Raw genomic sequence first — 26,521 nt, forward strand, 5'->3', positions numbered from 1 at the left:
TTTTAACTAGAAATCAGCTATAAATTAGTTCCTCAAATCTCCATATCAAACGCTGTCAATAATTAGCATCCAAAATATTGCCTAAATTTGTGCTAACCAATATATTCTACATACATAATATCTTGTGAACTTAAATTCACGTGATTTTCCCTGCAAAATGGGTTTACAAAATAATTACTCAACTATTTGGGTAGTAGGCATTTATCAAATTTTTTCTTTGCATTTAACAATTTAATATAACCTAATTTAATAATAAAAATCTACACAAAGTTAAGCCCAATAGTAATTTGTTATCAGTTAAATTGAATTGGTATTTTCATTTTATTTTCTTCCAAATTATAATCTTAATTTGTTATATGTTACAGAGTAGATAGAATATTGAACAATTATTTTATTTTGTTACAATAGTTAAAACTTATGTATCATATTTTGATAACATACTAACTCATAGTTGTCTATTTTTCGTACTTTTAATTCAAAGCAATTGTTATTTATATATCTTATACATATATAACTTTATATATAAAAATGTTGGATTGTTATATGATATCTAATATCGGTGATAAAATATATGAACAAACACAACCAAATAAAATTACTCAATGTAATCTAAAATATATTTCATTTGTACCAGTTTAAGTGTTGTTTAAGGTTTTTCTATAAATATTAAGAAAATACAGATTTCTATACAATTTATCTTGGTTACATAAAAATAACATTAAATAAAATTAATTCAACTAATAAAAAATTACAGCATTTTTTAATTGGTTACAAATTTTAAATTGCAATAAATATTATCTATAATAGTGAAAACATCACTTATTATGAAACAAAATAAAAATCTTTAAACACCACTTAAAATGGTACAGATGGAGTAATAATTATATAACTAGGTGATAGTCTGTGCCTTGCACGGGGTGAGTTAGTCTAAATTATTATTAGTTTTAATGTATTTTGATCCAATAGACCGAAAATGTACATGTATATATAATGTTATTTTATTTTTTCGAAAAGATTATATAATTGGTTAGATTCAATTGAAGTATATTTTATGGAAAAAAATCAATAGGAGTAAACAATAACTATATATTATAAATTTAAGATAAAACAAAACATAGGCAATAGAATAACTGCTTTCATAATAAAATGATGACTGCAATAACTAAAGAAACATAGATAATAGAAAAATAAAATATGAAATGATATAAAAGCTTTCTTGAGAACTCATGATTTCCAATCCTATAGAGAGACATCACAAAGAATTAGTTTACCAAACAAAACACACTTATTTATTCTTTTTACTAAAAGAAATGATATACCTCTTTTTCTTGTGAGAATGTTTTTGCTAAGGGATGATTTAAGAAGTTGGCTGTGCTGGGGTGATATCAACTCGGCAATGGGAGTTAAATAGGTCCTATGACTCCTCGAGCAATAATCTCTAGTAATAAAATCGCCATAATTGTTACAATATTCGTAATTAATTTTTACGTAAATTTTGCGTATAACCAATTATAAACTTGCCGTATTATTCGATATCTATAATAAATCAGGTTTGCAAAAAAATCTTTACATTAATGATTGCGGTATGGGTTTGACAAAAATAAAGGAAAGTTTATATCACGTGAACAATGGTCAAATTCTCTAACAATTAAAACCGATATATTCTTACCAAAAATATTATTACCGATAAAGGAAAGTTTATATTACATGAATAATGTTTCAAAGTGCTACGATATGATTATTTTTGTGCGGTTAAAGTTACAGTTTGAGGAAAGTTGTAAATATTAATCAACGACGTAATTGTATCTAAATTAGGTATGATTTGCATTTGTATATATGATTTTAGCCGGATTTCCTACTAATAACAATGGAATTATAAAAAGTCAAACTTAAGATTCCGTGATAAATGTATTGTTACCAATTTTTGTTAATCCCCTTTTATATTTATATTAAATTATGAGCATTTTTTAAGAATAACCATATATATATACAGCGGCGAAAAAACAATGTAAATACCAATAATAGATTTTTTCTTTAGTACAGAGTCCATAAACAAAACAAATGTCACAAATAATGTCATATATATATATATATATATATTCGTATACAATGCAAAATCTATATAACATAACTTTGCACCTATAAACCAAAACAACTATAACATATCTATTATTGTAAAAAACAAAATAATAGAAATTGAGTTTGAGATGATTTTTATGTGTGCTTCTGCTACCATTTATATATTGAACCATTGAAATGAAGTTATGGTTGGAGTAGGTTTCCTACGTGAATGTACAAAGCTAACGTGAATGTCAATGATTTCTGAATGATTTGTTTCCACCGTCGAATTATTTACAGACTCTAAAATGATATAACGAAGAGGTAAAGGTTGTTTAATGAATGTAATGTAACATAGACTGTTCGTTTTTCTAATCTAATTAATACAAAGCATAAAATATGATCATGAGTCATCTATTTAATACAATGGCATGATTTGTAATTAATCTAGTAAAAAGAAGGTATTTAAATATATGGTGTGAGAGTGATTGTGGTTGTGACACGTAAGAAATGACATTCTCGTTATTAACACATGACCATAAGGTTACTTTTAAAAAATGCTCATATTTTAATATAAAGAGGATTTGCGTTTGCTTAAAAAATTGAATTATTAATACGCAGTTAAATATAGTATATAGATGGGATTTGGCACTAAGTGAAACATATACTTTTCATATCAGAGACAATCACGTCTTTCAATTAATACAGATGAAGAATACACTTCTTTTGATTTCGTAGAATTAAGTAGTAGGTCAATATCAAAATTAACTTGGGATATATCAGTGGCACACTATGTAATAATTCTAGTAAGTCAAGGGTTTTATCAAATTAGGAATGAGAGTGAATGTGGAAGTGACACCTAGGAAATGGCAATGTGTAAATAACACATCAAGCAAAGGTTATTTTTTATGGTGCTCCTAAAATAATATATAGGGGATACAAACTGAAATTCGCTCTCAATATTCTTTAAATATTACAAGTCTATATCACTAATTTAAACCATGTTTAACACTTAAATCAAATCATTTAAATGTAATTTAAATAACTAACCAAATTGTACGTAGTAAGTAACCAAACAAAGGTCAATTCAATCACATTACTAAAACCAGAATTAATTAAAAGCCTTAACCACTCATCACCCATTTCTTTAAGCAATACAAAATCTTATAAATTTGGAATCACACCAAAAACACAATGACATCTTCTTATCGTATACTGTTCCACTATAAATTTATAACCTTTTATGGAAAATATAAACCATATAATTATCATATATTCAGTCAATGAAAACTCAACTAAGAACATATTATTAGTTCGTTATTTTTCGGATTACAAAGTGAGCATAAAAATTAAGAAAAACAACTTTTATAATTTGAATACTTTTTTCATAAATAACTCTAATTATTATTATATATTTGAATCATTTGGACAATATCGACAAACAAACATTTTCTATATCATAAGCATTGGTCAATATCGACCAACAAACTTTCTCACGATACATTTAAAAATATAATAATACATAATTAGTTATACGGTAAACATTAAATATATATATACTAATTATAAAAACAAATACCGTAGCTATTTCGAAATAAAAATAAATATAAATACCCGCACGGACGTGCGGATCAAAATCTAGTTAGTGTTATTATTAACTAGTTGTTACATATCAAATCAATAGATAATAACGACGCTCTAAGCATACAGGGGAAAACATAGCGGATAAGGCCACTTTTAAGTCCGGCTCTTCTTAAATTAGGCTAGGATTTGTAAGCCCGCTGGTTTCTTACCATATTAGCATTCATGGTAATGGGCTTCTCTAATTAAGAAGGGTTGACGAGTTTGTTTCAAAATCTGAAGAGCAGAGTATGGAGGGAGACTTCAATGAATCTGGTCGAAAAGCACCATTCAAGGACCAAGGTTGGTCATTTAAAAGGGCCATTTATGTTTTTCTTTTGATTTTTTGGAGTTCAATTATACAATGAGTCAATGATGCGACGTTCTAGAAAGCTCAATGACTATCTACCTGATTCATAGTATCCTTGTTTTGTTTTATGATAGACAAACTTGTTAAAAGATCTAGATTGGTTGTGTAATCAGGATACGGTTTGCTTGGTAGTATTAAATGTTATGGGTTTTAGTTATAAAAAATGATAGATTATATTATATTGGGTTCCTAGCCAACTAATTCTACATATTTTCCTACTTAACTTCACCAGCAATTTTTTTACCATTACCTATTTTACCATTCAAAATTTTAAAATTACAATATAGAAAACTTTAATAACAGTTTCAAAATTTTAAGTATATTTAATATTGTATAATATAAATATTTTATTATTTATATTTTAATATAATATAAGTTTATTAAAGATATGATAATGAAAAACATGTCGTGTATTTATACAAGTCAGAGATAATTATCACCAAAGTTTTAATTGGAAAAGATGAAAAAGTATAGTAGTATATATAGTTTCAATTTGTAATTATATATCGAACATTTATTTTAGTCTAGCGGTTATAGTGTTTTTTTTAAAATGTATCAATGTACAGTTGACTAAATTCTGTTATGGTTAATATAGATTTTGACAAGAAAAACATGATTCAAAAAAAGGAAAAACATGATTTTTTAAAAATATCGATTTAGAAAAAAGAAAAATGTGATTTAAAAACACGATTTAGAAGAAAAAAACGTTATTTTTATTTTTTAAAAGAAAAACATTATTTAAAAAATGAATTTTAATTTTTTTTAGTTAAAGTTATATTTTAATATTTAACAATTGTTTTGTTAGTTGTAATTTCGAATTTTAATTGAAATTAAAGGTAATATTCCTATTTTGAAAATATTTAGTCTAATATGACATAAAGTATAATGAGATTAATCTAATAAGATATAATTATCATTTTTTGACTTAAAAACTATTTTCTCACTGATCATTTGTTTAAATTGTATTTGTCATGACTCGAATTGTTTGGATCGGAAAAAAAACACCATAGTTATTGAAGTGACTTCAAATAATAGCGTGCCGCAAGGGAAAGGAAGGAATGAGTCAATGGTTTAGACTTTTGAGCCAAGTGGGGGACAGTGTGGGACAATTCACTTATCAAAAATGACTTGAAAAATCAACTGAAAATCAGACAAGAGTTGACGCAAGACCTGTAAATTCCGCCAAATCTCTATAAAGGAGCATAAGCATTACACAACTCATTACTTAACAAACTTAAGAAAAAAAAGAAGGATAATCATTCCGAACCAATCTTATTTCATCTTCTTTCTTTCCCTTATTTTCAAAACTCTTGCTTCTCCTACACTCCAAAGGAATGCTCTTTTGGAATTCAAAAATGAGTTTCAGATCAGTATACCACATCCAGATGCTCCTTTCACTAAATCCTTAAGTTCGTGGAACACAAGCACTGATCACTGTTCCTGGGAAGGTGTCACATGCAATGCTACTTCCGGTGAGGTGATATCACTCGACCTTGACTTGATCTCTCTCGATGGCTCTTTGAAATCAAACACTAGTCTCTTAAAATTCCAACAACTTGAGCACCTAACCCTTACACGTTGCAATCTCAGAGGAGAGATTTCATCTTCACTAGGAAACCTTTCTCACCTCATAGAGCTTGACCTTTCTAGTAATAACTTCGTAGGTGAAATTCCATCTTCAATTGGCAACCTAGACCAGCTAACATTTATGAACTTTTCCTCAAACAACTTGAAAGGTAACATTCCTAGTTCATTTGCCAATTTGGACAAGCTGTACCGGTTATATCTCTCAAACAATCAATTATCTGGTGGAGATTTACCTCGTATACTATCAAATTTAACCAGCTTGTCCAAATTAGACATTTCCAATAATCACTTCAAATCGACGCTTCCATCTAACATGAGCGGATTCCAATACTTGGGGTCATTTGACGCAAGTGGGAACTCTTTTGTCGGGAATGTCCCTACATCCCTGATTACGATTCCTTCCTTAAGAGACGTTTATTTGAGTGGAAACCAATTAGAGGGACCCTTAGAGTTTGGGAATACATCTTTATCTTCTGAGTTAAACTGGCTAGACCTTGCTTCTAACAACTTTTACGGACCAATCCCAGAAGATATATCTCGATTTCTCAAACTCGTGAGTTTAGATCTTAGCAACAACAGTTTCATTGGGTCAATCCCTGGATCTATGTCCAAATTAGTCATTCTCAATGATCTAGATCTCTCCTACAATAAGTTGGAAGGTCAAGTACCAAGTTTCTTGTGGAGGATATCTACCTTAACGCTTTCTCATAATTCTTTCAGTAGCCTCGAGGAATCACGGCAATTCGTCGTCAATGGAAGTCACTATGATATTATTTCAACTGCATTACAAGTACCAGTTCTCTACGTTGATCTTGGTTCAAATTCACTCCGAGGATCATTTCCCCGCTGGATCTGCGAGTTTACATCATTGTTCTTATTAGATCTGTCAAACAACCATCTCTCTGGTTTCATTACTTCATGTTTGATGAATTCCAGTGCTTACCTAGGCAAGATAAATCTAAGAAACAACAGCTTTAGCGGATTCCTTTCAGATATCTCTAACAGTGCCACTCAGTTACAGTTACTAGACGTTAGCCGTAACCATTTAGTGGGGAAGCTTCCGAAATCTTTGATAAACTGCCATTATTTGGAATATCTGAATCTGAAAGGAAACAGGTTCAAGGACACGTTTCCATCTTGGTTGAGTTCTTTGGTACGGTTACGTGTTCTGTTTCTCGGATCAAACGCATTTTATGGTCCAGTCTCCTCACATGTTGGGTTTCCAAGTCTGCGAGTCATTGACATATCGCATAATGGCTTCAATGGAACATTGCCCCAAGATTATTTTGTGAACTGGCTTGAAATGTCATCAGTGTGGAGAAACGAAACCAAATCTTCTGAGGATACTATATATGAAGGCAGTATATATCTAACATACAAGGGAGAACTAAACATTTATGAGGATTCGATGGATATGATGTATAAAGGTGTAGACATAAAGTTTCAACGGATCTTTTTTGCGTTCAGAGCCATCGATTTTTCTGGAAACAAATTCACAGGACGGATCCCTCAATCAATTGGCATGTTGAAGGCATTGATTCATGTCAACTTTTCAAGAAATGCATTTACAGGCAGTATCCCTTCATCTTTGGCAAATTTAACAAATATCGAGGCACTAGACCTCTCTCACAACAAGCTTTCGGGTAATATTCCTCGTGATCTTGCCACACTCTCCTTCGTGTCATACTTGGACTTCTCCCACAACTTTCTCCAAGGTCCTGTTCCACGAAGCACTCAATTTCAAAGGCAAAATTGTTCTTCATTCGAGGATAATCTTGGACTCTATGGTCTCGAGGAAATCTGTGGACCGGTCAAAGTTCCAGATCCAATACCGGAAGATTTGGAACGATCAGAACAAGTGTTGAGCTGGATAGCTGCTGCAATAGCGTACGGACCTGGTGTGTTATGTGGATTGGTTTTCGGACATATCTTCTTCACTTCACAAAGACACAAATGGTTCATGAAAAAGTTCGGTCGAAAATATCACGGTGGCATCATAACTGTTCGTTGAACCCCATTTCCCTCAACTTTGTTTCTCTAAGCGTCTTGTAAGTCCGTACTTCCAATAACTGGTTCGTCAGAGTGTTGTTTTTGTAATTTTCGGTTTGAATTTCGTTCTATTAAAGATTGTTGGTGTTTTTGTTGTTATCGTAACAATCATATAATTTTTTTTTGGTCAAAGGTAACATCATATAATAGAAAAATAACAGAGCAACGCATCTAACTCTTCCATATACACGCCATGCAGTCGGCATATGTTTCAATCATCTTTGCCAAATCCGGATTTAACAATCTTCCCAATAGGCTAATGGAGTTCTCGTCAAACACCCTGAACCTTGAGCTATCCGGGAGAGTAAGTGGTTCTTCATCATCACTAATAGACATCGACTTATGTTTTTGGTGTAAAAGATCAGCCATGATCGTTGACAGAGGAAGGAGGCGGTGATTCTTTGGAAGCAGGTCAGAGAAAATCAAAGAAAATTTACCTTTGATAGCCCAGAATTGAACGCAAATCCGTACTGACGTCATTATAGATGGAAATAAAATCAATTTCCTGCTCACAGAAGGAAATAATTGGAGAGACAGAGAGATTCTTACTTTCTTGGGGGCCAAGTATGGGAAGAGTAGACAAGAAAAAGAAAGAGGAATTATTATTTCCTAAACAGGATACCGTAGCCAATAGCCGGTAATTGAGTCCACTCATGCATGGCGAGGGAAGAATAAAAACTTCTTTTAAAAAAAGGAAATAAGATCACCGGAAATCACTCCTCACATAGAGAGAAAAAAAAGACCAAAACTTATGATTTATCTAACAAACTTAGGAATCAACCAACCTCGTCAATGCTGCATCTCCTATATATCAACGATGTTTTTTTTTTATGAAACTTAAAGATCCTCGAGTTCTTCTTCCAATGCTCTATTCGAGAATTGTGAACCATTTGCAGTAGTCGAGGCTTCCAACAGTTTGCTATTCAGCATTCTGTAGAATGGAATCATGTAATATATCTGAGTCCTGCACCATTAACATCAGGCAGAGAACACAAATACATAATGCCTCCGTATCACATACTCTTACTGATAGAAAATGCAGTATCTGCCAGTCAGGTAAAGTCCAGATTGATCTCATTCAATCAATATCTTCTCAAAGGCTCAAAGCTCTAGAAAAAGCTTGTAGGATTCCTGAGTTTCAAATTGATATTCATGTTCATGTTTTCTGATGACAGGATGAGTTTGATGGACAGATTGTGAAATTGGACTGTGGACTCCGCTTCCATATCCAATGCGTGAAATAGAAAAACCACAAGAATTTAAGTGGCTTAAAATAATGGCGTGCGGCAAGGGAGAGGAAGGAATGAGTCAATGGTTTAGACATCTGACCCAAGTGGGGTAGAGTGGGGGACAATTCATTGATCACAGAAGACTTGACAAGTCAACTGAAAATCCAAAAAGAGTTTACGCAAGACTTGCCAAGCTAAAGCTCTTTATAAAGGAGTCCCATAAGCATTACACAACTCATTACTTACCACATAAAATTCAAGAAAAAAAAAGAAGAAGAATGATGATTCCGAACCAATCTTTTTCCGTCTTCTTTCTTTCTCTTATATTCAACACTCTTGCTTTTCCTACTCTCCAAAGGGATGCTCTTTTGGACTTCAAAAATGAGTTCCCCTTCAATGCATCAGTCTCAGACCCACGTGCTCCTTCTAAAGCCCCTTCAAGTTGGTGGAACACGAGCAGTGATCACTGTTCCTGGAAAGGTGTCACATGCAAGGCTAATTCCGATGAGGTGATATCCCTTGTCCTTACCGGTATCTTTTTCAATGGCTCTTTGAAATCAAACACTAGTCTCTTAAAACTCCGACGTCTTCACCACCTAACCTTTGCCGGTTGCAGTCTCAAAGGAGAAATTCCTTCTTCATTTGGAAGCCTTTCTCATCTCATGCAGCTTGACCTCTCTCATAATGAGCTGCGAGGTGAAATTCCATCTTCGATAGGAAACTTGTCCCGTCTCACAGTTCTTGATCTTAGTATGAATGGGTTGATAGGTGAAGTTCCGCCTTCAATTGGCAACCTAAACCAGCTTAAAGTTATGAGCTTTCAATCAAACAACTTGAGTGGTAACATTCCTAGTTCCTTTGCCAATTTAAACAAGCTGTCAGAATTATCTCTCAGAGATAACCAATTCTCTGGTGGGGATTTTTCTCTTATACTACCAAATTTAACCAGCTTGTCCCAATTATACCTTAACAATAATCACTTAAAATCCACGCTCCCATATAACATGAGTGGACTCCATAACTTGGTGGACTTTGATGCAAGTGAAAACTCCTTTGTTGGGATTGTCCCTACATCTCTATTTACGATTCCTTCGTTAAAAGAGGTTTCCTTGAAGGGAAACCAATTCAAGGGACCCTTAGAGTTTGGGAATGCATCTTCTGAGTTTTACTTTCTAGAACTTTGTTATAACAACTTCTACGGACCAATCCCTGAACATAAAACTGGACTTCTCAAACTCCAAATTTTAGATCTAAGCCATAACAGTTTCACTGGGTCAATCCCTGGATCTATATCCAAATTAGTCTCTCTCAATGATCTAGATCTCTCCTACAATAAGTTGGAAGGTCAAGTACCTAGTTTCTTGTGGGGGCTAGAATCCTTTACACTTTCTCATAATTCTTTCAGTAGCGTCGAGGAAGTACTGCAAGTTGTCGTCAATGGAAGTCGTTCTGGTTCAGTTTCATTCCTAGCACCAATATTTTGCAACTTCGATCTTGGTTCAAATTCACTGCGAGGACTATTTCCAAGACAAATTTGTACGTGCACATCACTATACTTCTTAGATCTGTCAAACAACCATTTCACTGGTTCCATTCCTTCATGTTTGATGAATTGCACTGCTTATGTTCACATCATAAATCTAAGAAACAACAGCTTGAGAGGGTTCCTTCCAGACATCTTTACCAATGCGACCAGTTTACGATCCCTAGACGTTAGCCATAACCAGTTAGCCGGGAAGCTTCCAAAATCTTTGATCAACTGCAAGTCTATGGAATATCTGAGTCTGAAAGAAAACAAGTTCAAGGACACGTTTCCATCTTGGTTGAGTTCTTTGGGACTGTTACGTGTTCTGTTTCTCAGATCAAATGCATTATATGGTCCAATCTCTTCACATCTTGGGTTTCCTAGTCTGCGAGTCATTGACATATCGAACAATAGCTTCAACGGTACACTGCCACAAGATTATTTTGTGAACTGGCGTGAAATGTCGACGGTGTGGGTAGAGGGACTCGGATTTATGCCTGACCATACTATGGGCGACGACAATATGTATACAACGTATATTGGCAAAGTATACATTTATAAGGATTCGATGGATATGGTGTATAAAGGTGTTGTCACAGAGTTTCCACAGATCTTTCTTGGCTACAAAGCCATTGATTTTTCTGGAAACAAATTCACCGGACAAATCCCTAAATCAATTGGCTTTTTGAAAGATTTGCGCCATGTAAATTTTTCAAGAAATGCATTTACAGGCAGTATCCCATCATCCTTGGCAAATATAACAAATCTCGAAGCACTAGACCTCTCTCACAACAAGCTTTCGGGTACTATTCCTCGTGATCTCGCCAGGCTCTCCTTCTTGTCATACGTGGACTTCTCCCACAACTTTCTCCAAGGGCCAGTTCCAAGAAGCACTCAGATTCAAACCCAAAATTGTTCTTCATTCGAGGACAACCCTGGACTCTATGGTCTCGAGGAAATCTGCGGAGAGATCCATGTTCCGGATCCAACATCGGGGAATTCACAACAATCCGAGGAATTTTCATCCGAAGAGTCAGAAGAAGTGTTGAACTGGATAGCAGCTGCAGTAGCCTACGGACCAGGTGTGTTCTGTGGATTGGTGATTGGTTATATCTTCTTCACTTCACACAAACACATATGGTTCATGGAAAAGTTCGGTGGAATCATCAAAGTTCGTTAAGTGCATCACCACTCTCAGCTTTGTCTCTTTAAGCGTCTTATAAGTCTGTACTTCCAATAACTGGTTCGTCAAACTGTTGTGTTTGTAATTTTCGGTTTGAGTTTTCGTTCTATTAAAGTGTTGGTGTTAATGTTATTATGGTAACTAGAGTCTCTGTCCGCGCTACGCGCGGAAAATATGTTTAAACAATTTATGTTTACGATTGAGATATTATAATAATATTAAGAATTTAGTTTGCAAGTTTAAATAATTTTTGATTGGATGTAGACATTTTTAAATGTTTTTCCATAGTTGAAAATATATAATTTAGAAGAAATAGGTGAAAATAGAATTGGGTGAACTTATTAAAGCCTAAGCATAATATATTATTTGGTGGGACAGAAAGAAAATGAAAAGAAAGAGTTAGGAGTATTTTTCTCTATTGCTTTCATTTATTTTTATGTTTTTGTTTCGTTGAGTATGTGAAGGTGCAGTTGAGATAATTGTTTGGTTGACACTGTATTAGTCCTTTGAAGTGCTTGATGTATTTGATTAAATTGTCAAAGTAAAATCTTGTTGCTAGTGAAGAAGCAAGTTCAAGTTTGCAATAGTGAGTATTTAAATTAGTTGTATGAACAATTAATTAAATATAAATCACTTACCGTTAGATTGTCTTGGGATGATGTTTGTGACGATAGCGAATTGAAATTTCCTATTTTTCTTGCTTTGTAGGGACCTAAAATATGATGCTTGTTTGTCCAATAGTATGAGCTTAACTATTGTGGACCTAAAACCGAATTGTAATTATGAATAGATGTTAATAAGGTGAAAGGTATTTTTTTGGTTAAAATTACCTGTTCAGCTGTATACCAATTACGAGTTTTGATTTGGATTGTGGATTGTGGGAATTTAAAATCTTGGATCATGCGTATTTGTCCGACAATATCTGCTCATTGTTGATCTTTTTAGTTTGATTTTATTTTGAAGTCCGGACGTGAGAATGATAGTGTAAAGAATGATTTATCTTTTACAAAAATATTAATAACGTATTTGGTAAGCTAAATTCTATTTAAAACTTTGAGTAATGTTTGTGGAATAGTTAAAATAAAATATTGTAATGGTGCTATGGCGAGTTCTATATATTTTTAATTAATTTTAAAATATAAAAATATGATTAATTAATGTGAATTTTGAATCTTTATATATTTTAAAATTAATATCCGTTATCAACATAATTTTTATTTTACTCTTTAATGTCCGATACTTTATGAAAGTATCATTTTATCCTATATAATTAAGCTTACAAATGTGGATATATTAAAGAATTTATTTGTTAAATTTTATTTTTTTATCGTATATTTTCTATTGTATATCTGCTTCGGTATAAGCTTTAGTCCACCCTCACATTTATCCCTCGATTTCGAAAGTTTATTTCTTGTATGATTTATATTTTACAGTTTATATGCTTTTAGTCATCTTCTGTATGTTTAATTATATTTAGTTTTTAGTTGATGTTGTCTTTATTTTTTTATTGTATTTCTCTTGTCTTTACTATATGTTTATTTATGTACTTGGAGTTAGCTGTTGTTGTTTACAGTTTAGACCTTTGGTTTTATAATTTGGCACCTCTCATAATTGTGATATAATTTTTAATAGAATTTTTTTTCAAAAATATTCATCTCTTTCTACATATTTTAATATTGATTTTAGTAAGTTTATCTTGATTTTAATTTTGATTTTTATATTTATATGACATATTTTTGGTTATTTAAGGTATTTACATGATTTTCACAAAAATATAAATTTCAGTTTTATTATATGCAATTTTTTAAATACTACATATATATATATATATATATATACATATTTTAAAATGGATTAATTTGATACTAAATTAATTTTCTTCTAGATAATTTTTGCTAGTGATTTAATATTGAATTAACTTTATTGTGAGAAATATATTTTTGAATATTTCATAATTTAATAGTTTTTATTTAGATTGTTTTCATATTTAGTTTCCAAACATTATTTTAAATATCTATTTTTGTTAGCTACGTAGTTAATTATTTTTTTCTGTAAATTAAAGAGCATTAAAACTTTTCTCGTACCAAATCAACAATTTTTTTTGTCACAATCAAATAAACAATCAATCCCTTGTTTTTCTTAACTCAAAAAAGCATAGAACAAATATATCACAATCCTTGACCAGTATCGAGTTTGCATCGATGGGATGCGCACCATCGAACCCTTTAACACCTCTATGTTCTTTGGTATAGTTAAGCAAGCTCTCGGTATCAATACCATCCTTGTTCTTGCCGTGCTCGTTAAGAAAAGCTCCGGTAATGCCACTCACCGCAACTATCTTCCCACCTTGCTCACTTATCAGCTTCGCCGCCCATGACCCTACATTCCCAAACCCCTATAGAACCAATACGTACACACGATCAAGAACCTTCTCTAACTCGCAAGGAGCTGTAATAAAAAAACAAAAAAAGAAACTTCACCTGGATGACAAAACGTTGCCCTGAGATGCTCTTGCCGTGCTCGTTAAGCAAAGCTTCGGTTCCAAACATCACTCCTCTTCCAGTAGCTGCGTCTCTCCCGAGTGATCCACCAAGATCCTGTTCAAAAGATCATTACCATTCAGTGAATTAACAAAACAAAACCATGATTACAGCTACTTACAATGGGTTTTCCAGTGACAACTGCAGGAGAGTAACCATGGAAATTAGAGTACTCATCAAGAATCCAAGCCATTGTCTACAAATTCACCAAGAAACAAAAAAAAAAATTAAAGATGACTAAAAGAAAGTAAAAAAAAACAGGATTCAAAACCGTAGGAAGAAGATGAAACATCTCGATCGAAACCCTAGAGTGGGGTATGATATCGCAACGGCAGAGAAAAAAAACAGGATTCAAAACAGAGAAAATATAAAGGCCAAGAGTGTAAACATGTTAGGCGAGACAGTACCGTAGCTGTAGCTTCTTCTGTTCTTCAGTGGAGGTTTTCGATTATGGTTGATTGACGATCAGACGGAGCGCTTAATATAGAAGAAGAAAGAGGAGAGGTGGACCAAGACCATTTAAGAAGACTTTAAAGCTTAATCCATTCCACCCATTCCGCCCATATATATATCTCCGACACCTTAAATCAAAAACAAAACAAAAAGCACAGAATGAGAAAGTGTAAATAGCATACACATGAATAGATATAAAATCTTAAAGAAGAATGCTAGCCAGTTCTGCCTTCATTGTCCTCATCAACCCACCTCCCAATCAATCTTGACATAGTGTGGCCCTTTCGACGGATTAGCTTGTCCCACCTTTCCGGCTCTGCTTTATCAATTATTCAGAATATGCTTCTCACTCCACTGTTGACTTTTCTTTCCTGAAAACGGGAAACAAAAGGTTAAACATGTAGAACCTTAAACAGTCAATAAATAAAACAATCAAGACCAGATTAGTCTACCAAACTCACCTCAACATTGACTTTATTGTGAAGCTCGAGTTTAAGCTCGTAAACGTGGTTTTCAGGACCAGCTTTTGCAGAGAAATCGAAGACACCTTCAGGGAGAAGATTAAATTTAGTCTCCTTGGAATCAGCCAACACATTATGGTGAGGAAAATCTTATCAGTGGTCTCTGCCCACTTCACTTCGGGATGACGACTGTAAAAACACATCAAAATCAATCACTTTCAAGACCAAACATAAGGAGAACACCAAACATATATACACATTAGAGATACCAAACAAGTATGTATCTGTCAATTGATTCTATACAATTAACATAAACTTCAATTAAAACAAATATGTCTGCAACTTCAGCAGCCAGGAAAAAAATTATAACACAAACTTAAAACCTAAACCGTGAATCCAACTACTCAAAGATTCAGGCTTTAGAAAGAATAAAATAATGAAAACATATTTATATGCAATGTAAAGAGAACAATAAACCCTACAGGCCTACACCCGATTTTAAAACCCTAATTTCTTCCCCTGAACCTAATGAAAGCGTAGCTTCAAATTCACTGATGCTACACATAAACAATACAAACCCCATGATGAAAAACGAAAACTTGAAATGAAAACAGCAGACAAATGAATCCGAGAAGACAGATTCGTCAGATGGAAGAGTGAGGCAGAGATCTTATAGATAGTGAAAAGGATTACCGAATACCTCATGTTTAGTGGATGAAGCTTGTAGAAGAAGAAGAACCATAGAGAAGAGAGGAAGAACTCAAACAGTGAACGCTAAGATTAGATTTTTTGTTTACTTGTTTTGATCGGAAGAGAAAGAGACTCTCTCTTTAATCGCTTAAAATAAATGAAATTTCAGAAGGATTGATTGCACAGAGATGGAGTTCTGTGTCAATTGAACGACAATCGTTTGAAGAAGAGGAAAGGACGAAGCTTTTTTTTTTTGAACAACAACAGCGTTTAAGGTTTTTTTTTTAACTTGGGTTTATGGACACGAGATTTAAATGTTTCATTTATGTTTTAAGAAGCCCATACGTGAAATCCGATTGAAGCCCATCAGAGCTAAATGGCGGATCCGACGTGGACGAAAGCTCCTCTCTTATTGGCCTGAATTAAATTGCTGATGTGGACATCTTCTCCTTTGATCTTATTAACCTTTTAGTATAGTATATTGATGCTATTTTATTTCTGTGAAGTTGGAAGACTTTTCAGGACATAGACGAGAGACATTACATAATTCTTGTCCGAACGTGTTTTACATCGAACTAAAAGCTTTTAACATCAAAGAAAAGCATATAATATAAAAATCTTCTTTCACAGAAAGTAAGAAGAACCCTTCAAAAAAAAAAAAAAAAAAAACCTTCAACTTGACGTCTTGAGTTTTTATAAGCTCAGAGATTCTAGCCATGTAGGCAAAAACACCATTATTACTTGCCGATGGTTTTGCCTAGAGACGAGAACTTTAACCTGCCAACAAAAGAGCAAGTAAACATTGTCAAATCTAATATACGAACCACATACTTGATTATCCGTTTCCGTTGTTGCACTGAAGCGCTATGCAACTCCTCGGGCTGTAGCATTGGAACTTTGGAAGAATACGAATTAAAAGAGAAAAAAAAATCAGACAACAGTATGAGTATCGAAATTAATCATAACAAAAAGAACCTCGAGTTCTTCCAGTGCTCTATTAGAGGTAGTAGCAAAGAATGGAGGTATAGTTGCAGTAGCCGTCGAGATTGCGTCTTTATTTGAAATCTGCTCTGTCACAAGATGTCCAAAATCAAAACTGTCTTCAAGCTCCTCTGTTTCTTGACTAGGAGCTTGAGCAGTGGCTATCCTCTGCTTTCGGGGAACAAACAGCGCCCAACCTGATTATCGGCTTTGGCTGTGTACTGAAGCTCTATGCGTCACCTCGCATTGGAAGAACCATTAAGATTAAAGAAAATAATCAGACAAGAACAAGATCAAAACTGTCTTAGAAAAATATAAAGAATCTCGAATTCTTCGAGTCCTCCATTAGAGAATGATGAACCATTTAGAGGAATAATTGCAGTAGTATTCGAGATTGCTGTATTTATTAGAAATTCGCTCAATAACTTGATTTCCAAAATCAACGCTGTCTTCAAGCTCCTCTGTTTCTTGATTGGGAGCTTGAGGAGTAGAGTAGTGCCTATCTTCTCAATTGGCTGACTCTCTGGTGTGTCTTTACTGAGAACGACAACAGTCTTTGGTGGATCCTTACTGATGGAATCAGATTTACCATTTGTACAATAATCTTTCATAGGACTTGAACAAATGGATCCATCAGATGGATTCGGGCTCCAGCCTTGACCATTTTCTAAAGGCACTGAAAAATCAACGTGTTTGGAGTTCTTTAACTGATCTGTGAGTGTCTCATCATCTTCTCATCTCCGGAACTGTTAGAACCACCTTTACTTTCAGAACTAGCTTCATTAGTAACAGTAGCTGCACTTGGTGTAGAAGAAAAAAAAGCAATAGTGGTCAGGGATACGTCTTGAAGATTGTGTGATGAAGAGTGGCATTGAAGCATGTCGTAAGTATGTCTCTCTCAATCTACTAAATATACGTATATATCCAAGTAACCAATAACCAAATACCCTTTTATATCAATTGAGAATAAACAAGAGTTGTCACCTTCAGTGTGAGCTGTCCGAGACATGACTCAACACAACCTTTCAATTTTCTTAAATCATTGATATTTGCGGCAGAGATGTCTATCCGAAGAAAGTTTTTATAAGCAATAAAGTTTTCATAAGCTTCAAATAATGCAAATGGCTCAAAAAGGGTATCTCAATCAGCTTTGTTTGCTCCCATAGCCTGCAAGACATTCAACGACTGTCATTAGTCAATCAATCTTCATAGGATCCAAAAAATATTAGGACTATCTAAGTATTACCTCACATATATCTTCGCCTCTCTGAAACTCTCCAGTCATAATCCGCAATGTACTTGCATAGACATTATTACTAGAGTTCATACAAGGATGAACAGAAGTAATGATGGGCATCATGTGCAATTGGTCCTTTCTTCTAGGATCCCAAACTTGAAGACCGAGGGATCCTTCATCCATAGAACAAAGAAGAACTGGATTCGGCCAACGCCATTGCGTGTAAACCCTAAAGAACTGAGAGGCTTACATATTTGGGAGTGCGTTAGGTTAAAGTTGACATAAGGAATCCACAGACCTAGCAATTGTCAAGAGAAAGACTTGACATAAGTGGCATGATACTCACATTAATGAAATTAAGTAAAAGAGTTGTGGAGAAGAATTCTTCATACATTAGAGTATACTCCACTTTGCTTGGCCCAAAACCGCACCACACCCTAAACAGGGATTTAGACTAATCAAATCATATGGATGAACTATAAAGTTTTAATAGGACGCTATGTATCATCAGTAAGTATAAAACCTCAATGTTTGGAACCAGGCGCAAGATCTGGTCAGTGACATATACATAATGCATCCGTTCCGTATCATATACTCTTACTGATAGAAAATGCAGTATCTGCCAGTCAGGTAAAGTCCAGATTGATCAGTCAATCCATATCTTCTCAAAACTCCAGAAATAAAAGCTTGTAGGATGGTGAGTTTCAGATTGATATTACGTTTTCTGATGATAGCATGAGTATGGTGGTGGACAGGTTGTGAAACTGGACTGTGGACTCAGCTTCCGTATCAATTGCGTCAAATAGAAAAACCACAATTATTTAATGGAAATGTCATAAATGGCGTGCTGAAAAGGGAGTGAAGGACTGAGTCAATGGTTTAGACTTTGAGTCAAGTGGTGGAGTGTGTGGGGACAATTCATTGATCACAGAAGACTTTGACTAATTAACTGAAAAATTCTACAAGAGTTGTTCTTGCGAAACAAAAGCTCTTTAAAGGACCCCCATAAGCATTAACCAACTTATTACTTACCATACAAACTTAATAAGAGAAAAAAAAAAGAAGGATGATAATTCGGAGCCAATCTTTTTTCATCTTCTTTCTTTCCCTTATATTCAACACTCTTGCTTCTCCTACACTCCAAAGGGATGCTCTTTTAGAGTTCAAAAATGAGTTCCCAACCAGTGCAACAGACCCAGATGATCCTTTTGCTTTCTCTTTTAGTTCGTGGAACACGAGCAGTGATCACTGTTCCTGGAAAGGTGTCACATGCAGTGCTATTTCCGCTGAGGTGATATCACTCGACCTTGACAGCATCTTTCTCAATGGCTCTTTGAAAGCAAATACTAGTCTTTTGAGACTCCATCATCTTTACCACTTAACCCTTACACGTTGCAATCTCAGAGGAGAGATTCCTTCTTCACTAGGAAATCTTTCACATCTCATCCAGCTTGACCTCTCTTATAATGAGCTGGGAGGTGAAGTTCCATCTTCAATAGGAAACCTTTCTCATCTCAGTCATCTTTACCTTTCTAGCAACTACTTGGTAGGTGAAATTCCATTTTCAATAGGAAATAATTCTCCCCTCATAGAGCTTGACCTTTATGGTAATCACTTGATAGGTGAAATTCCATCTTCACTAGGAAACCTGTCCCATCTCACTACTCTTATTCTTGCTGAGAATCACTTGATAGGTGAGATTCCGCCTTCAGTTGGCAACCTAAACCAGCTAAAATTTCTGAATTTGGAATCAAACAACTTGAGTGGTAACATTCCTAGTTCATTTGCTAATTTCAACAAGCTGTCCCAGTTATCTCTCTATAAAAATCAATTCTCCGGTGGAGATTTACCTCATATACTGTCAAATTTAACCAGCTTGTCCTCATTAGACCTTTCCGAAAACCACTTCAAATCCACGCTTCCATCTAACATGAGTAGACACCATAGCTTGGAGATATTTTCTGCAAGTGGAAACTATTTTGGTGGGAATGTCCCTACATCCTTGTTTATGATTCCTTTAATAAAAGAGGTTTATTTGAGTGAAAACCAATTAGAGGGACCTTTAGAGTTTGGGAATACATCCTCATCTTCTGAGTTACAATATCTAGACCTCTCTTCTAACAACTTCCACGAAACAATCCCTAAAGATATATCTCTATTTAGCAAACTCCAAACTTTAGATCTTAGCAATAATAGGTTCATTGGGGAAATCCCTGAATCTGTGTCCAAATTAGTCTCCCTCTGCTCTATAGATCTTAGCAATAATAGGTTCATTGGGGCGATCCCTGAATCTATGTCCAAATTAGTCTCCCTCTACTCTCTAGATCTTAGTAATAACAGCTTTGTTGGGGAAATCCCTGAATCTATGTCCAAATTAGTCTTCCTCAATTCTATAGATCTCTCTTACAATAAGTTGGAAGGTCAAGTATCGAGTTTCTTGTGGAGCCTGTCTTCCTTGAAGCTTTCTCATAATTATTTCAGCAGCCTCGAAGATTCAATGCAAGTTGTCGTCAATGGAAGTCACTCTGATCTTAGTTCAACTTCATTCCAAGGACCAGTCCACCATGTTGATCTTGGTTCAAATTCATTTCGTGGAGCATTTCCCCTATGGATTTGTAATTGTACATCGTTACTATTCTTAGATATGTCAAACAACCATCTCTCTGGTTCCATTCCTTCATGTTTGATGCATTGCACTGCTTCTCTTCGCCAGATAATTCTAAGAAACAACGACTTGAGCGGATTCCTTCCAGACATCTTTACCAATGCCACCAAGTTACGATCGCTAGACGTTAGCATTAACCAGTTAATGGGGAAGCTTCCAAAATCTTTGATCACCTGCAAGTCTATGGAATATCTGAATCTGAAAGGAAACAAGATCAAAGACAAGTTTCCATCTTGGCTGGGATTTTTGGGATCATTACGAGTTCTGATTCTCGGAACAAATGAATTTTACGGTCCAATCTCTTCACATTCTGGGTTTCCAAGTATGCGAGTCATTGACATATCACACAATAGCTTCAATGGAACATTACCACAAGATTATTTTGTGAACTGGCTTGAAATGTCAACGGCTTGGGTAGATAAAACCAAATGGTTTGAGCACATTATGGACAAAGGTCGTCCAAGTTCGGTATACATGGGGGAATTATACAATTATACGGATTCTATGGATATGATGTATAAAGGTGTAGACACAGAGTTTCCACTGATCTTTCTTGCGTACAAAGCCATCGATTTCTCTGGAAACGAATTCACGGGTAGGATCCCTAAATCAGTTGGGCTGTTGAAGGCGTTGATTCATGTCAACTTTTCAAGAAATGCATTTACAGGCAGTATTCCATCATCTTTGGCAAATATAACAAATATTGAGGCACTAGATCTCTCTCACAATAAGCTTTCGGGTAATATTCCTCGTGATCTTGCCAGACTCTCATTCGTATCATACTTGGACTTCTCCCACAACTTTCTCCAAGGTCCAGTTCCACGAAGCACTCAGTTTCAGAGTCAAAATTGCTCTTCATTCGAGGACAACCTTGGACTCTATGGTCTCGAGGAAATTTGTGGACCGATCCATGTTCCTCATCCTACATCGGGAGATTCACAACAATTTGAGGAATTTTCATCCGAAGAGTCAGAAGAAGTGTTGAACTGGATAGCAACTGCAATAGCCTTCGGACCTGGTGTGCTTTGTGGATTGGTGATCGGACATATCTTCTTCACTTCACACAAACACATATGGTTTATGGAAAAGTTTGGTCGAAAGTATCCACGTGGCATCATCAATGTTCGTTAAAAACCCAATCTCTCTGAACTTTGTTTCTTTAAGTGTCTTGCAAGTTTGTACTCCAGTAAATTGGTTCATCAAAACGTTGTATTTGTACTTTTCTTTCTATTAAAAAAACATTGTTGGTGTTATGTAACGGTAAAATTTGAGGCAGTATTGCTTTTAAATATTTGTCTGTGAATTGGAAGATTTTTTCAGGACAGTGACACAACATGTTTTTAGGTCCATAGAACAAGAACACATTACATCAACGATGAAATCGGGAGAACAGCAGAAATTCTCGTCTTTTTGTGCACCCGTGGATGGATGTAGACTGAATCCGGCACACGCTGATGATTCTCCTTCAATTAAATAACCGGACCCGATTTGAAATCCGTGTGAACAAAAATGTAGGGGCTAAAATAAAATAAATATAAATTATGGGTGCTAAAAGTATAAATTCTAGCAACTTTGAGGAGGTTAGTAACTTTGTCTTAACGAACCTCCAGATTGATCAGTCCAATCAATATCTTCTCAAAACTCTACAAAAAGCTTGTAGGATTTGTGAGTTTCAGATTGATTCATGTTATTATTTTCTGATGACAAGATGCGTATGATCAGGTAGAGAAATTGGACGGTGGGCTCAGCTTCCTTATCCAATGCGTCAAATATTGGCTATCGAAGAAGAATGTTATTGTCATGTCTATAGCAAAACCACAATAATTTAAGTGGCTTAAAATAACGGCGTACCGCAAATGAGTGGAGACTTCTGAGACACGTTGAAGAGAGTGTGGGGACAATTCATTGATCACAGAAGATGACAATCAACAAATCAACTGAAAAAATCCAACAAAGTTGACGCAAGCCTTGCGAAGCCAAACCTCTTTTAAAGGATCCCCATCAGGATTACACAACTCACTACGTACCACACAAACTTAAGAAGAAGAAACAAATATGATGATCCCCAGCCAAACTTATTTCATCTTCTTTCTTTCCAAAGCTCTTTATAAATGAGCCCCATAAACATTACACAACTCATTACTTACCGCACAAACTTCAGAAAAAAAAGGATGATGATGATTTCTAGCCAATCTTATTTCTTCTTATTTATTTCCCTTATATTCAACACTCTTGCTTCTCCTACGCACCAAAGGGACGCTCTTTTGGAGTTCAAAAATGAGTTCCCGTTCAATGCATCAGACCCACATGCTCCTTCTGAAGCTCCTTTAAGTTCGTGGAACACAAGCAATAGTGATGATCACTGTTCCTGGGAAGGTGTCACATGCAACGCTCATTCCAGTGAGGTGATATCACTCGTCCTTGAGTACACATATCTCAATGGTTCTTTGAAAGCAAACACTAATCTCTTAGAACTCCATCATCTTCAGCACCTAACCCTTTTCAGTTGCGATCTCATAGGAGAGATTCCTTCTTCAATAGGAAACCTTTCTCATCTCAAACACCTTAACATTTCTGATAATAATTTCCTGACCGGTGAAATTCCATCCTCTATAGGAAACCTTTCTTATCTAAGTTTTCTTGACCTCTCTCATAATTATTTGGGAGGTAAAATTCCATCTTCACTAGGAAATTTGTCCCGTCTCACAGTTCTTGATCTTAGTGACAATCGCTTGATAGGTGAAGTTCCGCCTTCAATTGGCAATCTAAACCAGCTAACAATTATGAGCTGTTACTCAAATAAACTGAATGGTACAATTCCTAGTTCATTTTCAAATTTCAACAAGATGTCCTATTTACTTCTCACAGGTAATCAGTTCTCCGGTGGAGATTTACCTCGTATACTGTCAAACTTAACCAGCTTGTCCTATTTAGACATTTCCGATAATCATTTCAAATCCAAGCTTCCATCTAACATGAGTGGACTCCATAACTTGGAGGTATTTAGAGTGAGTAGTAACTCTTTAGTCGGGACTTTTCCTACATCTCTGTTTACGATTCCTTCACTAAAAGAGGTTTATTTGAGTGAAAACCAATTAGAGGGACCCTTAGAGTTTTGGAATACATCCTCATCTTCTGAGTTACAATCACTAGACCTTGCTTCTAACAACTTCAACGGACCAATCTTAGAAGATATATCTCGATTTCTCAAACTAGAGTTCATAGATCTTAGCAATAACAGTTTCATTGGTCCAATCCCTAGATCTATGCCTGAATTAGTCTCCCTCACGATGCTAGACCTCTCTTATAATATGTTGGAAGGTCAAGTACCAAGTTTCTTGTGGAGGCTAGACAAGTTGATGCTTTCTCATAATTCTTTCAGTAGCTTCGAGGAATCACCTGAAGTTGTCGTCAATGGAAGTCACTCTGATGATCTTGGATCAGATTCATTCCAAGGACTAGTATCAGAAGTTGATCTTAGTTCAAATGCACTCCAAGGACTAATTCCCCAATGGATATGTAAGTCTACATCATTGAGCTTCTTAGATCTGTCAAACAACCATCTCTCTGGTTCTATTCCTTCATGTTTGATGAATTCCGCTGCTTCTCTTGGCGATATACTTCTAAGAAACAACACCTTGAGTGGATCCCTTCCAGAGATCTTTACCAATGCCACCAAGTTACGATCGCTAGACGTTAGCCGTAACCAGTTATCGGGGAAGCTTCCAAAATCTTTGATGAACTGCAAGTTTATGGAATATCTGAATCTGAAAAGAAACAAGTTCAAAGACACGTTCCCATCTTGGCTGGGATATTTGGGAGAGTTACGTGTTTTGTTTCTCGGATCAAATGCATTATATGGTCCAATCTCTTCACATATTGGGTTTCCAAGTCTGCGAGTCATTGACATATCGAACAATAGCTTCGGTGGAACACTGCCACAAGATTATTTTGTGAACTGGCGTGAAATGTCATTGGTGGGGGAAGAGGAAAATGTAATGTATAGTGACGGCATAGATACATTTATGTCACGTATGGGGGGATTAAGCTATGAGGATTCGATGGATATGATGTATAAAGGTGTAGAGACAGAGTTTTCTCGGATCTTACTTGCGTACAAAGCTATCGATTTTTCTGGAAACAAATTTACGGGACGGATCCCTAAATCAGTTGGCTTGTTGAAGGAACTGCGTCACTTCAACTTTTCAAGAAATGAATTTACAGGCAGTATCCCGTCAACTTTGGCAAATATAACACATCTAGAAGCACTAGACCTCTCTCATAATAAGCTTTCCGGTAATATTCCTTCTGATCTTGCCAACCTCTCCTTCGTGTCATACTTGGACTTCTCCCACAACCTTCTCTAAGGTCTTGTTCCACGAAGCACTCAGTTTCAAAGGCAACACTGTTCTTCGTTCGAGGACAATCTTGGACTCTACGGTCTCGAGGAACTATGTGGACCGATCCACGTTCCTCATTCTACATCGGGAGATTCACAACAATCCGAGGAATTTTCATCCGAGGAGGCAGAAGAAGTGTTGAACTGGATAGCAGCTGCAATAGCCTTCGGACCTGGTGTGTTCTGTGGACTGGTGATCGGACATATCTTCTTTACTTCACACAAACACATATGGTTCATGGAAAAGTTCGGTGGAAACTGTCCCGGTGGCATCATCAAAGTTCGTTAAACTTCTTGTAAGTCTGTACTTCCAATAACTGGTTCGTCAACTTGTTCTGTTTATAATTTTTGGTTTGATTTTCTTTTTATTATGTTGGTGTTACTGTTGTTTTTTTCGATTGATTATTTTTGGGTATAGCAGGCTATACCATCTTTGTCATTGAGTATGTCATCGGTCACACATAAAGATTACAATACTGAAGATTTGGCTAATGCAAGTTGTGAAGATTACAAGAAGAATAAAATGATTTGCTCAAAGGCAAAGGAAGAGATCAATAATATGGGATGATCAACTTGATTGCGAGTCATCGCAGTTGATTCTGACAGATGTCCATGATATGTCATTATGGGATGATCAAACACCTGCACCTCGTGCATATGATCCGCAAGAACGATTAGAAGCGGTGTTACTGTTGTTATGGTACATCATTTGATAGAATTGTTATTTTGTTTCTCAATATTGGTTTGCATATATATGTAATTGTCTGTGAAATTGGAAGACTTTAAGGGCACACCACACTACATAAATCTTAGCCAACCGAGTTTTATATCGAACTAGAAGTATTTAAGACTTGCTTTAAACATGAAAGAAAAGCATATAATATAAAAATCTTAGTTTACATAAAGTAAGAAGAACCCTTCAACTTGACATCTTGAATTTGGATAAGCTCTGAGATTCTTGGCAATGTAGGCAAACACCATTATTACTTTCCGTTGGTTTTGCCTAAAGACATGAAGTTTAATCTGATAGAAAATGCAGTATCTGTCAGGTAAAGTCCAGATTGCTCAGTCAATCCATATCTTCTCATAAAACCAGAAAAAGCTTGTAGGATCGTGATTTTCAGATTGATATTAATGTTCATGTTTTCTGATCACAAGATAAGTATGAGAGAGACAGAGAGATGGTCAGGTTGAGAAATTGAACTGTGGACACAGCTTCCATGTCCAATGTGTCAAAACATTGGCTATTGAGGAAGAATGATTGCTTGTATGTAAGAATACAATACAAACCACTTACATGATTAATTATGCTGTCACTTTAGAGACAGGACAAGCATAGATCCTGTAAGTGGTGGTTTATAGACAAACCATTTGAATCAAGTAAGGGTCCTGTCTGTAAGTTGTCTTAAAAAAAAAAAAGTTGTGTCTCAAGATCTTAAGTCCTCTCTTTGGCTATTGTAGTATTGATTGGAAT

At 35.2% G+C, this 26,521-nt stretch overlaps 5 protein-coding genes and 1 long non-coding RNA gene across 7 annotated transcripts; 4 read left to right on the forward strand and 2 right to left on the reverse strand.

Moving 5' to 3' along the window:
• The first annotated feature begins 5,385 nt into the window (after positions 1 to 5,385).
• LOC108816990 (receptor-like protein 37) lies at positions 5,386 to 7,773 on the forward strand. The gene is made up of 2 exons (XM_018589566.2): positions 5,386 to 5,525; positions 6,356 to 7,773. The coding sequence occupies exons 1-2, from the start codon at positions 5,509 to 5,511 to the stop codon at positions 7,644 to 7,646; spliced, it is 1,308 nt and encodes a 435-aa protein (XP_018445068.1). The 5' UTR covers positions 5,386 to 5,508; the 3' UTR covers positions 7,647 to 7,773.
• A 1,509-nt stretch (positions 7,774 to 9,282) lies between these two features.
• Positions 9,283 to 13,093, forward strand: LOC108815020 (receptor-like protein 38). Of its 2 annotated transcripts, none has more exons than XR_008945117.1 (2): positions 9,283 to 9,422; positions 12,330 to 13,093. XR_008945117.1 is itself a non-coding variant. In XM_018587679.2 (2 exons), the coding sequence occupies exons 1-2, from the start codon at positions 9,310 to 9,312 to the stop codon at positions 11,616 to 11,618; spliced, it is 2,202 nt and encodes a 733-aa protein (XP_018443181.1). In that variant the 5' UTR covers position 9,309; the 3' UTR covers positions 11,619 to 11,858. The 2 variants fall into 2 exon arrangements, 1 of the variants encoding a protein (XP_018443181.1); XM_018587679.2 differs by lacking the exon at positions 12,330 to 13,093 and adding an exon at positions 9,530 to 11,858 and having other exon boundaries at positions 9,309 to 9,422.
• A 589-nt stretch (positions 13,094 to 13,682) lies between these two features.
• Positions 13,683 to 16,049, reverse strand: LOC108814618 (glutamate dehydrogenase 1). The gene is made up of 7 exons (XM_018587227.2): positions 15,776 to 16,049; positions 15,076 to 15,264; positions 14,867 to 14,985; positions 14,569 to 14,742; positions 14,283 to 14,357; positions 14,102 to 14,218; positions 13,683 to 14,016 (listed from the first exon to the last, which is right to left on the reverse strand). Exons 5-7 carry the CDS (start codon positions 14,352 to 14,354, stop codon positions 13,744 to 13,746), a joined length of 462 nt encoding a protein of 153 aa, XP_018442729.2. The 5' UTR covers positions 14,355 to 14,357; positions 14,569 to 14,742; positions 14,867 to 14,985; positions 15,076 to 15,264; positions 15,776 to 16,049; the 3' UTR covers positions 13,683 to 13,743.
• Positions 16,050 to 16,215: 166 nt separating this feature from the next.
• Positions 16,216 to 18,751, reverse strand: LOC108816845 (uncharacterized). The gene is made up of 5 exons (XR_001943921.2): positions 18,507 to 18,751; positions 18,376 to 18,420; positions 18,234 to 18,281; positions 17,993 to 18,156; positions 16,216 to 17,913 (listed from the first exon to the last, which is right to left on the reverse strand). It is a non-coding gene; the product is annotated as an uncharacterized LOC108816845 (long non-coding RNA).
• A 298-nt stretch (positions 18,752 to 19,049) lies between these two features.
• Positions 19,050 to 25,838, forward strand: LOC108816844 (receptor-like protein 37). Its single transcript, XM_018589403.2, has 2 exons — positions 19,050 to 23,053; positions 25,469 to 25,838. The coding sequence occupies exon 1, from the start codon at positions 19,050 to 19,052 to the stop codon at positions 21,777 to 21,779; it is 2,730 nt and encodes a 909-aa protein (XP_018444905.1). The 3' UTR covers positions 21,780 to 23,053; positions 25,469 to 25,838.
• LOC108844329 (receptor-like protein 30) lies at positions 22,760 to 25,838 on the forward strand. The gene is given in 2 exon segments (XM_057008883.1): positions 22,760 to 25,343; positions 25,466 to 25,838. A coding segment is annotated over 1 exon segment (2,577 nt). The 3' UTR covers positions 25,337 to 25,343; positions 25,466 to 25,838.
• Positions 25,839 to 26,521: the final 683 nt, after the last annotated feature.

The sequence above is a fragment of the Raphanus sativus genome, chromosome 1, assembly GCF_000801105.2.
Source record: "Raphanus sativus cultivar WK10039 chromosome 1, ASM80110v3, whole genome shotgun sequence".
In the NCBI taxonomy this organism is placed as follows: domain Eukaryota; kingdom Viridiplantae; phylum Streptophyta; class Magnoliopsida; order Brassicales; family Brassicaceae; genus Raphanus; species Raphanus sativus.

Bases quoted from the DNA above. Each gene is read 5' to 3' on its own strand.
- LOC108815020 (XM_018587679.2), top strand. From the start codon at position 9,310: ATGCATCAGTCTCAGACCCACGTGCTCCTTCTAAAGCCCCTTCAAGTT. The intron at 9,423-9,529 runs GTGATATCCCTT...TGCCGGTTGCAG, and splicing joins GCAAGGCTAATTCCGATGAG to TCTCAAAGGAGAAATTCCTT.
- LOC108814618 (XM_018587227.2), bottom strand. From the start codon at position 14,354: ATGGCTTGGATTCTTGATGAGTACTCTAATTTCCATGGTTACTCTCCT. The intron at 14,219-14,282 runs GTAAGTAGCTGT...TCTTTTGAACAG, and splicing joins TTGTCACTGGAAAACCCATT to GATCTTGGTGGATCACTCGG. The intron at 14,017-14,101 runs GTGAAGTTTCTT...TTGGTTCTATAG, and splicing joins GGCAACGTTTTGTCATCCAG to GGGTTTGGGAATGTAGGGTC.
- LOC108816844 (XM_018589403.2), top strand. From the start codon at position 19,050: ATGATAATTCGGAGCCAATCTTTTTTCATCTTCTTTCTTTCCCTTATA.